Here is a 12422-nt window from a genome sequence, read left to right on the forward strand (position 1 = left end):
GGCACCGCAGACGGCGAAAGCATCACGACGGTTTGCAGCGGGCCCGCCACCGCCAGCTCCCCTCACGGACAAGCCCCGTGTTGCCACGCCGAACCCCCGCGGCCCCGCCGGGGGAGCGCAGGCCGCCGCCGGGCCCTCCCGGCGCTTCGCGGAGGTGCCTCCCCCGCCCTGCGCACCCGCCGGAGCGCGCTGCCCGGCTGCAACCAACTGCGGCAGTGAGCAGAGGGGGGAGGAGAGCGCGCCGCGCGGCACAGCCAGAGCGCGTCCCCCGTAACGTGCGCACCACAGCGCTCCCATCCCCCCGCCGGCCGTACCACTTCGCTGCCCGTCCGGCTCTGAGGCGCGTTGGGCAGGAACGTACCAACGCCGCGAAGGGAAAGGGGTCGCCGAGAAGGACGCGTGATAAGGGAAGGTCGTGTTCAAACGGCGCAGCGCCGACTCTCGGTCCCGTTGTTTTGGCGGAGCGGTGGGAAGCGGCCGCGGCCTCATCGGGGCTCCCCCGCACCGCGGGAAAGGGGGAGGAGCCGCCGGTTCTCCTTAACCCTTCCCCGGCGGGACGGGGATGGGCCGTCCCGCAGGGCACCCGTCCCCGCCCCCCGCGCGCAACGTTCTTCCCGGATCGCTGCTGCCTCCCGCCGCTGCTGGTTCCGCGGGGCGCGTGAGCGGGCGGTGGGGGCGGACCCTCCTGGTAGCGGCCCGACATGTCGGTGGCGTTCGCGGCCCCGAGGCAGCGGGGGAAGGGCGAGATCACGCCGGCCGCCATCCAGAAGGTGAGGGGGAGAGGAGAGGGAGGAGGGTCCGGGCCCGGCCCCGGGGGCTGCAGCTGTTTCCTGCCGTCGGGCCGCGCGGGGAAGGGGTGGCGGCGCCCCGGAGGGCCCAGGCCCCGGCGGGGGGGTGCGGCCGGGTCGCGCCCGTCGCGCTCGGGACACGGCCTGGCGAGGGCGGCCGGCAGGGAGCTGCCTCTCTGCACTTCGGCAGTTGTTCGGGGGTCCCGGGGCCGGGCAGCGCCGTTCGCGTCGGGCCGCGGGGGTGGGGGCGGCCAGTGTCCCAGGGCTCCCCTCGCCCCGGCTGCACTGAGCGCTCCCGGGGCCGCGGCTGTGAATTAACCCCCAAGGACTCGGCCTGGCCCCGCGGGGAGACGGAGGAGACGAGTAACTCCGTGCTGTGAGGGGTGCCTGAAAGTCGGGCTTGAGTCGGGTTCTCGCTAAACCCTGTATGTGGGGCCCTGCCTCCGCAGGGTAAGCGGCGACTACAGCTCCCAGGCTCGGTCGGCCAAGTGGTAAGGCTCCCCCCCCTAAACCTGAAATGTTTTTAAAGTAGAACGTTATGGTCGGAGCCAATGACAGCTGCTCCGGACGACTCCATTTAAGCTGTTGTGGGAGGGAGCAAGTTGACTCGCTGAAGCAATCCCAAGAAAAGCGTATGTAGGATTTCTGATTATCAACGGCAGAAGCAAAGGTGCATGTTCAGGTTCATTGGTAACTTGCTGGTGTTTAAAAACTTAACTGAAGATTTGCACTGTTATGAGGGTAAATAGCCATGAGTCAAAACAGATTTCAGGCTCCGTGTCTAGAAGCCTTTTGGGTAGATACAGCTAACCTGATTTAGTAGAGAATGCATCTCAACAAGGTAGGTGTTGCAGAGCCCCAAAGTTGTAATGGAGACCTATGGGGTACTGCAGCAGAAGTCAGTGCTTGAGAAGTGTAGGTGGAAAAATACATACCCACTGGGTGGAAAGCTGCCTAAAGTTAATCAGTGGAGACTTCAGGTCACTGGGGTACATATGGAGAATGCAGACAATTAAACTTTTCTAGTGCTATATATAGACAAGCCGTTAATTTGGTGGGGGTGTGCTGGCAAAATCCTAGTGTAGTTAAAGCTGAAGAATCCTTTGTAGCGTATGTAAGCTGTCAGAAGCCCTGGAGGTGTCTTCATCCACCTGGAAACCAAATTCTCTTTTGATGGTAGGTGTTTATAACTTGTTCAAAGAACTGTTTCAGTTTTCTATCAGTAGCTGCTCAATCAAATTTATATAAACCATCACCTGCAGCCCTGTTTAGGGGACAGTGGTATTCCTCCTTCTTTGCTTTTCTTTTGCCCATAGCGTTCCTTTCCTCCCACCCCCCAGAGGTCCAGCTTGCATGGTTACAGTGAAGAATGTAACCATGTAATTACCAGTTTCAAGGTCCACCTGTCTGCTAAGCCTGAAGTGTCTGCTGCCTTCCTTTGGAAGGTGGGAGACATTCTGAGGAGAACCTTGATTCAAGGCTTCCTATGCAAGTGCTGTATTAGACTTTGGTATCAAAGGTATTAGTTCATTTTTTCTTATGTGTTTCTGGTGAAAATGGCCACTGTGATTTTTATACAACTTCATGTCAATACGTGTGAAATGTGTTTGTGTAGCAGTGTGTTTGTGATCCTTTTCAGAGCACGCACCTACAGTTCTGCCTAGTTTCTGTGGCTAAGACAGTAACTCAGAATACTGCAGTTCTGCTTCTGTTTAGTGCTTAGTGACAGTGTTTCCAGATCCAGTAGTTTCAGCCAAAATAATTGCTCGGGGATTGTTCTAGTCAGTTCTGGTGAATTACTGGTTTGACTTCAGGAAGACTTGGCTGCTTGGCCATGGATAGGAGTCATGAGTGGACTGTGTGCTGTTCCTGGTTCTATACCCTTTTCACAGTAGAGACGGATTAGTCAGACTAAAATAATAATAAAAAAAAAAGTCACTGCTTTCCCCCCCACTCCTCTTTAGAATTTTAGTTTGGATTCCTAGGGAAATGAAGGTGATGCAATGACAAGGTTGGTGCTTTCTTTGTAGAAGCATGATGAACATTGTTGCTAGTCTCAGCCATATGTGGAAGAAGGAAAGAGCCTGTTTCAGAGGTGGTTAAGATCCTATTAGTTTTGTGAAATTCAGCAGCTGGGTAAAGGGATCTAAACTAGTTTTCCACTGAGAGGAAGAAGAGAGGTAAATCAATGCAGAATTTTCCATTTGGCAGCAAATTTTCCATTTAGTTCAGTTGACTTGGGTAACTTTGCTGGTAGCTCAGGTTAGCTGTGGTTCTGCTGCCTCCTGTGTGATCAGAGTGTTGGAAGAGTGGTTAAAAAAACACAAGTGTTGGGGATATGCAGCTCAAGGAAACCAGGCTTTATTTTTTTTCCTGTTTATGGAGTTTGGAACACCTTGAATTTGTGAGCATTTTGTAGAAAGCCATGAAATGTGCTTTTCCCTGTGATTTTAAGGCTACTTCCTCTTTTGTCGGAATATTAATTGACATATCTATTTTGCCCGTTATACAGAATATTTATAAAATGCAGTTTAATTAGAGGTTCTTGATGTAAATATGGCCTAGCTTTCCAGTGCATTTCCTTAAAACAAACCTGTCTGGTAAGCTTAGCTTCTATCAATAACAATCTCAATGCCTTTTACTATTAAATTTATGAATAGTTGCAGGCTTTAGAAGGGGAAGGGAAACTTGGGTCATAAATTTTTAAGTAAAATTTTTGGTAGAGATCAAATGAAGAAATGCAAAACTTTCAAAACTTCCTAAGACCTTGGCGCAGAACAAGCGTAGGTATTTGGGAGGCTTCATGAATGTGGCTTTAATAGTGATATGAAACCCTTAAACAGAAAGCTGTAAAACTAGTTGGAGGGGGGAAACGGGAGCAGAAGAATGTTCCGTGAATAACTGGTTAAAGTAGAACCTTCTGGAATACTGCCACTCTTTTGTTGTTGTTTTTTAAAAACTCTGAGAAGAGGAGCAAGACTCAAACTTACCTTCAGTTTCTTTCCACAGAGAACATGAAACTTACTCCAAACTTCTTTATCGTTTCAGATGCTGGATGAAAATAACCATCTTATTCAGTGTATAATGGACTATCAGAACAAAGGAAAGACGTCTGAATGCTCTCAGTAAGACATTAATCCAAATCTACTGTGGACTGGGTGAATTTCCATCTAGAGCACCTGGTTTAGCTTACCTTGTAGGAGAACTGTGCTGTGAAGAACAGAAAAGTGTTGCTACAGATACTGCACTTACAGTTTATGGTTTTTTTTCTTTGCCATATGACTATCACTTCTGTCACTGAAATGGTACAATTTGCCTACTGTAAGGTGATACCATGATGATGACACTTGTAAAAATAGAGACTGTATAACCAACATTTTTTCCTCTGCATCATGATTATACCTTGGGAAAGAGGTAGTTTTCTTCTCACACCTTTCAAAATCATGTAGGAGTGGACCTTTCTTCTTTCTGACAGCATGTTTGAAAACTATCTGCTTGCCACTTGCCCAGGAACAAACAGGCTTGTTCTAAAAGTTTGGCTTGCCAGAATATCCCATGTGGACTTCCTGTCTGGTGGGGTCTCTGAAGAGTGATCAGAGTGATCCAAGAACTGTGGAAGGAGTGAAGTATTAAGGAGTATTATCTTCTCGTTACTCTTTTCTGGCATGTGATGATCATGGTACACTTGTAACCAGACAAATACGGAGTCACGTGGCAGATGGGACATCACAGTATGGCTCAAGTCCCTTGCTAAGAGAGCTGGTAGTATGGGAGGGGGAGGAGGGTCAAAAATAGCAGGTATTCTTGCTTTAGGGTATGCATTTATGGTAGGATAGTTACTCTATTAAGCTCTTTACAAGCCTGTAGTTATGTATTCATAATCTGTTCCTGCTTTCAAGGTTATCTTTGTGACTGTGGGCTAGGTGTTGAGACTCTGGAATGTGGTTCTGTAGCAGACAAACCATTCCATAGCAAACTTCCAAAGCTCAGGGTCTTGGTTAAATGTTTACACTGTTTTGGGTCACAATTCACATGTATTTATGGTATTTTGTATTTGGGGACACAATAGAAGGAGCTCTCTTTCCCTAGTGTTTGTGATGGAAATTACACCAGCCAGCCACACATGCTCTGTATGTCTTTTGGGGCAGGAAGTGAATAGGGGAGAACAGTGTTGCGCAGCTTTAGATTTGTCGTAGCAAGACAGAAGTTGTACAGAAGATAAAGGCACAGATTTGATGGACACATGGGGAAAGATTGGGTAATAGGTAAGTGTGAGGGGGAAAAGGCTTAGGATTCCTAATAATGGCACTCTTCTAAGCCTCTTGAATCTTGTTTTATATAAGTAACTTTCTTTACATGTGTAGAATTAAACTGAATTGTGATGTTACTGTATTTGTGACTGAAGATCTGTTTCGCTTTTGTTTATCTTGATAGATACCAGCAGATGCTGCATACGAACTTGGTTTACCTAGCCACAATAGCTGACTCCAACCAGAACATGCAGTCCCTACTACCAGCAGTAAGTAGCAAATAGTGGAAAAATAGGGAATAGATGTCATTTGGGTTTCTGTAGGGGGGGGGAAAAACCCCCAGAACCAAACAAGTGTTTGAGGTAACAACCAAACATTTAGACTCTGATGTACTGTATGGTGAATACATGATGCAGTGTCTGTTCATGCTGTATTTGGAGTAATCTCACTGCTTAGGTTTTGCTCAAAATCTGACTTGTCTAACTAAAAACTGTTATTCTGAATTAAATGTGCACTGTACAGATCATCTGGCCGGCCTCATAGATAATCTTAGATTTATTTTTTTGTTCTCAGCTGAGATCTCTAGTGGTGTGGCTCTTAGCTGCTACAGCAGTACTCTGTTTTTCCTCTTGTTAGTGAAAGGTGGGAGTGTGGGAGATTTAAAACTTGTTAATTTTTTTTTCTGGAATATCATCCATTCTTTTGCTTCTGGAATGAAGTTGGATAAATCTTTGCCTGCTTTTCTGTGCTTTATCTGAGTCTCATTCTCTTCCTCTCGTCTGTATTGGAAAGCACCCTTTTTTAAGGTGTATAATAATAATAATAGGCAAGAAATAAGGTTGCACAGGCTTAACTTGAAATACTGCATTTCTTGGGTAATAATAGCTATCTTTTAAAAAATCTGGGAGTTTTCTGAACCTGTATTCCTGAATTCTGTATTTTAGAAGATGCCTCAAATTTTCCCCCCTTTTCTGTTGTTTATGGAGCAGTAAGGAAAGATACAACAAATGTTAAAAATAGCCTGCTGTCTGTTTGCTTTTTCTGTTAATCAGAAATCTTGGGGAGTTCATTGTGAGTAACACTAGGAAGTTCTTTGTTTTTTGGTAATAAGATTTTCTTGAATTGATACAGTCTTGATTAATTTCTGTAATATGAAGCTAAGAAGAATGTCCATAAAACAGCCATTCCTAGATACTAGTTTTCACCAACTGAAATTGAATTACTTTTTCTTTGGTCTCTGGAGAAGAGTTCTCCAATCATTACTACTAGCAAAGCATCCTTTCAAGTTGGTATCTAGAGGACTATAGAAGCAGTGCTTCATTATGTCCAACCTGTTGTGCCTGTAGAGCTTCTCTTTTTATAAATCCATTCTTGTAGCTGAGGGGGAGGGAGAGGAACCTTTAAGAGAACTGTGTGTATTACTCAACTAATACGTTTTTGGAGGCTTAATTCATATCCTGGTTCTGATGACAACTGGAGATGAATTTGGCCTTATCCTAGACCCTGGTGAAAAGCCCCGTTCTTAAAGTTGAACGTGGTGACATTCTCTTGTTAAAAGGGAGATAGGGTTGGGAAAGACTTTCAGATCGGGACTGGAGTGCGTTTCTGATCTTGAATGTAAGCAATATTCCACAGTAGTGAGAACATGGCATACTGTGGTTTTGTTTGCGGGTGAGGAGGGAGTCCCCTTTGGGCAACTGAGGTGGGGAATAAAAAGGTAACCTTGTTTTTTCTTAAAAAATAATATAAAAGATGAAATTTAGGTGTTCAGTCTTACCTAAGTGTAGGTATCAAAGCTGACCTACCAAGTAAAATCTTTGAAGATTTGCCTGAAATCTGGTAACACAATCAGATAAAATTACTTTTTATTGTGGTTTTTAGAAAAAGATTCTTCAAATTCTGTTTTCCTAACAAATTCTAGCCAGAATAATTTGGAAACATGACCTACTGCTTTTTTCAGTGCAAGATAAACTACTTCAGACTTCCTTTACTGGCTTTCTGTTTAAGAACTGAGGAGGCTCAAGTTGACTTGGAAGTATTATGTTTCTGTTCACCATGCTTTGGTGTCAGCTGTTGAACAGACCTGGTAAATTCAAGGGTTGTGGGTGGCAACAGTTAAATATGGAGCAAGATACTGTGTATGCAAACATCTATTAATTGTAATAGTAAATTACACCAATTATGATATTGCAGTAGTTTCCCACATAACTTAGGAGGGCTTGAATCTGGATAGCTTCTTTTTTGTTTAAATTTTACCTTGTTTTTATTTTAACTGGGTAGTTACACTCTTGAGAAATGTCACAAATTAAAGCACTTTATAACAAGTAATAGTTATGTGATAAAATGAGGCTGAAAAAAAAATACTGCTGTTAAGATAGCATTCACACTGAAAAAAAGAGCTAAATGATCAGGTTCATTGTAGTTCTTGGTATAAGCTAAAATGACTTGAACCTCATAATAACTTTGATGTATCCTCTCACAATACTCCTGAGACTTAGTGCTTCATGTTGGGGAAAAATGCTTGTAGTCACCTTTTGTGCCTCTGTCCACATCTCGTACAATGTGCTGTTCTAATCAAATGACTGCACATCCTTTCTGAAAGTATGGTATTACCTGCAGAGAACAAGATAAATCTCATACTAAAAAAAAGTATAGTGAACCAACAGCGTAGAAGCATTTCTCTGCACTATAAAGGGGACCTGAAAGTAAGGAAAAGATGAAGCAAACATTGCAAGGTGCGGGCGAAGAGAACTAATGAGACTTGGAAACTCCAGTGTCTTAACAAAGGTCCTGTTACTGAGGAGTGTATAGAGTATTAAAGTATGATTTCTGGAGTAAGACACCTTCCTTCACAGAAGACAAAAGAAGTGCAAGGTTAATGGCCTTGAGTCAACCAGTCTTTTCTCAGTCACGTGAACAGCAGCATTATTAAGGGCAGGGCTATTTTGAAGTGTCTTTCCAGCTGGATGAGAGTGGCGGCTAAGTCCACGTGTGAAGTCGATGTGGCTTTTTGCTGCCTTTTTCCAGATTATGACAGGTACTCTTTCTTGAACAGCAATTGAAAGTCTGTTTGTCTGTTTACTACCACCATATGGGATAAGCTAGCTTCCCAAAAAGGGCTTGTACAGTGAGGAACACAACACTGTTGCATTCTTTTGATTTTCATTGGTGCTGCTTTTGAGAGAGGCAAGAGCAAAGTGTTAGTTGCCTTGAACTTGAGGTAAGATGCAAGTAAAGTTTGTTACTGGGACTTCCAAGAGAACCTCCAAAAAACTAGTAGTGAAGTATTGTGTGCTTGTGTTTCTAACACGGTAAATCTCAAAGTACAGAACAGCTATCTTTTCCTCCCAGACTTTCGTTTATTTGTTTTTTTTTCTGAGAGATAGTGTTTTAGTGGCATTAAAAAGTCATTGCAAACTACTGAATATAACTCACCCCCCCTTTTCTACTGGGACACTTTCCTTCCCCTGTATGTCTTAATTTTGCTATGTATTTATCAGAAAACAACCCATAACTATCACTGTTGGGAGAAGTAGAGGGCAACTTTTTTGTCCTGCACTGCAGTGTTACCATTTTGGCACTAGTTTTGTAACAGGCAAATACTAAGGTCTGGAACATTTGTTTTCTTTTTCTTAAACACAGAAAAAGTGATGTGTTTTTCCCAGATTTTTTATTACATAATGCAACTTGCCTTCTGCCAGCATGCAGAGCACTTGTTTTCAGTGTGCATTTCAAAAAGGTGACGAAAATTAATGCTAGTGATTATTACTCACTTCTATAATGTACCAGTTTGCTTTTATATTGAAAGTGCCAGTTTCTTCCGGTAGCAAGCTAAACTCTGTATGTTTCTTGGAAGTGACTTCCAAGAAAACTTACTGTATCTGAATTGTAGAAAAATGTACACATTGCATTAAATTTTCTTAAGTTTGTAATATTGAAAAGGTTATTAAGTTTATTAATTAAAAGTGATTTTTTTTTCCTTGCGTGAGATACTTCTCTCAAAACTATTGCTTTTTTGTAGGGCTTGTGAAATCCCTTAATATGTGCTGTTCCCAAACTTGTCACACAGACTAGCACAGAGTTCGTGCCATTTTAATTACAAACCACGTCTATGTAAAGTGGCGATTGCCTTTTTATGAACACCCAACATCAACAAACACTGAAATGCTGGTTACTTCCAAAGAAACTGCTTCAAGAGCCAGAACCATTAAACATTATTACTAGCACGCAACTAAAACTTTTCTTGTCCTTACTAGGAGAAAGGGTTTTGTTTTGTTTTGGGGTGGTTTTTTTAAGTTGTGGAGTTGGGGTGGCTAAATAGGAGTCTTCAATGCAAGAATGGTTTTAATCAATCGGTGGAAAGTCTCATAGGGTCTTAGATACACTTCAGTATTTTTCAAAGGGATAATGTTCAATCTATCGTTTTAATGCACTTGGAATGTGATTAGTTTGTAGAAACAATTCAGAGTCTTATGAACTGAACAGTGTACTCTGATTTTAGTAGCCTTAATTTTGAACATAAGTTGTCTGAAATATGTATGTAAATTGAATTATCTTGATATTGGTTTTCTTGAAAAAGAACCAAAATGGAATCCAGATAAGAAAAATATGGCTCAGCTTTAATAGCTTAAAGTAAAATTTGCAAATAAAATTCCTTTTACTGAAGATAAGAGGAATCCTAAGGTAATAAAATTCTTACCCAGTTATGTACCAAATGCCTGGCAAAGTCTGATACCTGTGGTAGTATAGGAGAAAGTCTGTTCATGTTATCTGCTTTGCTGCTGATCACAGCTGGCATCGGTCTTTAAACCTCTGGCTTAATTCTGTATATTGAATGTTAGTGTGTTGATTAAATTAGTTTTAAAGCAGATATTATTCTGCATTAGCCTTTCAGAACACAGGTCCATGCCAAATTCAAGTTCAGCTATTTGTAAACTGAACTAATAGAAAACAGCAGAAGAATGGTTGAGTGTTTCCTGTCAAGAGGCAAGTGAGCTATTAGTCACAAGTGGAGCTTGGATTTTGAAGAATAATTGCTCCGATTAAATGTTTGTTGAACAGTTTTCAAATATCACGATTTCTAAAAAGTTTTACAAAGAGAAACATTAGGTAGCAGATGTTTTGAGAAAGGGAGGAAAGATGTTGCATTTATACCTACTATATGCAAGTACACTCCAAGGAACTTGCCTGCTGCTCTTTAAATGAGAGGCAAGTAGAGCCACAGTGGTTGAGATGGGTAAAAGAAATTAAGCTTCACATCCCTGTACTGTTACTAGAAACTGTCAAGTTAGTGCAAATCCATAACTGAAAAAAGGTAATCTATTTGTGCTTATATCCTCCCTGAACTACATAATTTCTGATATTATTCCTTCCTCCAACCCTTTGTACTCTACCTTTTGTATTTGTTGTGTTGATTCTGCATAGTGAAAAATATTTCCTGTGTTTTGTGAGCAAGAAACCCATGGGGTAAGCCTCCTTTGGTAATAGTCTCTAGCCCCTAGTTAGTTAGGCTTTGTCATTAAAGAGCAGGGAGTGTGGGACATCTAGGTTCATGTTGTAGTACCATATTACTCTTAAGAATTCAGTGTTACCACTGTTGGCGATCTCAGAGACTCAGCACTTTGAACAAAATGGGAAATAAGACTTCTCCTGAAGTTGTACAGTATTATGGATCTGTTTGAGATGAGATTTAATTCTTTATTGCTGTTCAGTAGCCTAGTTCTTAGGTATGACTGCAATAACCAGTCATAAAAGCAATGCATTATGATCTAGCTGTGTAAGTGCTTACAGAGAGGTCTAGTGTGCCTGTATCACTTAATTGTCTTTTGCTCCAAGGCCAGCATGTGATCATCTGTATCTGTTTTCTTTCTTTGAGGCTTTTCGCGATACTTGACTTCTGATCTCTCAGTGAATAAACTGTCTACATGTTCATTGTACGTAAAAATGTGGTTATGGGATATTAACCAGAAGAGAGCTAGTTTTATGAATAGCTACTCAGATTTTTATGGGGGTTTTTTTGGGTGGAGCATGAAAAAGCATATTCATTGCCTATATCAGGAAGCTGAAAAACTATTCATTATGGGGAGGAAATACTGTAAAATTGTCAGTAGTACAAGCTTTTTAGAAGACTTAAAGGCAAAGCAACCAGATTTGCAATGATTTAAGTTTTGTGGGTTGCTTCTCCCCTAGCCTATTTGTTGAATCTTTGTAACAACAGCAGTCCTTGCATCGATACGTTTCTTTTAGGGCTAACAGTGTCATCCCGCTTTAGCAAAAGAAAATTGAGTGTGTGCTGCCTTTTTAAAAGAACTTTCAGGTTGTGTAGCATCAATTTATCCATGTATGCTATGGTTTCATAATAAAAATTGCTTTTCCAGGTTGTTTGCTTTGCTCCAGAGAGGCTTTTAAAAGTTGGAAAGAAGTTTGGCAGTTGTTTGACAAGATTTCCCTTGGATAGTAATGATTATGCTGACATAACCAGAGCTGTACTCTCATCAGCTGCAGTTCTGTTGTGTGATGTTTTAAAGTTACTGTATGATGAAACAGTTGGGAGAATCAGTCCAGATTAATTAGGTGGAATGGGGAATATTTTCATTCTGGATTAGTTCAGATTAACTGCAGGGCTATGTAAATGGCTGTGTTAGCACAACTGAAAGGGGGTACTGTTGGGAAGTGGAGAGCTGCTGGAGGCACCTTTACTCAGCCAGAAATTCCACAAAAAAAACAACCAATCCAAAAACCAAACTCAACACCCCCAATCCCACTCGAACCAAAACAACACCCCACCTCCTCACCCTGAATATAGGAATTTAAGTTGTTAGCATGTTGGAGTGAGTTTACGGACCAGTAGTGTACTCCACTTTAAATAAGAGGATCACTTTAACTTCCGTAAGCTACTTTGCATGTATTGCTAATCAGGTGTGTCCACATGGGGAGCTAGTGCACTGTACACAAAAAAAAACTACTTATTTGTGGCTGATTTAGAAATTAGTCAAAATAGCAGCCAGTTTGAATTAGGACTATGCTCTAAAGTATAATTCTTTCATACTTGAAGATGTGATTTGCTTCTCTGTAATACAGTATCTGCACAATAAATACCTATTTCGACCCTAGGCAGTTTGCTGAGAGCTGTACCAGGCAGTCTGGTAATGTAGATGCCGGGTCCCTCAGCCTGTATGGTTTTGCTGTTTCCCCAGTGAAATGCTCTCAGGGTTCTGCGGGATTCTTTTGCTTTAATTGAGTTTAGATAAGGCTGCCTAGCTGGATTAGAGATAAAACTTTTCTCTTGGGTTGCTAAGTGCACGCAAAACCTGTAAATACTGGACCAGACATTAAACCATCTTAAAAGCCAAAGAGGTAGGAGGTAAACAGCTGTGAACAGAAA

The 12422-nt window shown here is 42.2% G+C and overlaps 1 protein-coding gene across 3 annotated transcripts in view; it reads left to right on the plus strand.

Moving 5' to 3' along the window:
* Positions 1–591: 591 nt before the first annotated feature.
* SS18 (SS18 subunit of BAF chromatin remodeling complex) overlaps positions 592–12422 on the plus strand; it is a 42499-nt gene continuing 30668 nt past the window's right edge. Inside the window, exons 1-3 of one of the 3 annotated variants that reach the window (XM_055704945.1) lie at positions 592–770; positions 3837–3913; positions 5223–5307. In XM_055704945.1, the coding sequence (XP_055560920.1) occupies positions 702–770; positions 3837–3913; positions 5223–5307 (231 nt within the window). In that variant the 5' untranslated portion in view covers positions 592–701. The remainder of the gene's footprint in view (positions 771–3836; positions 3914–5222; positions 5308–12422) is intronic. The other 2 variants (XM_055704947.1, XM_055704946.1) reach the window with 2 other exon arrangements.

The sequence above is a fragment of the Falco cherrug genome, chromosome 3, assembly GCF_023634085.1.
Source record: "Falco cherrug isolate bFalChe1 chromosome 3, bFalChe1.pri, whole genome shotgun sequence".
NCBI lineage: Eukaryota > Metazoa > Chordata > Aves > Falconiformes > Falconidae > Falco > Falco cherrug.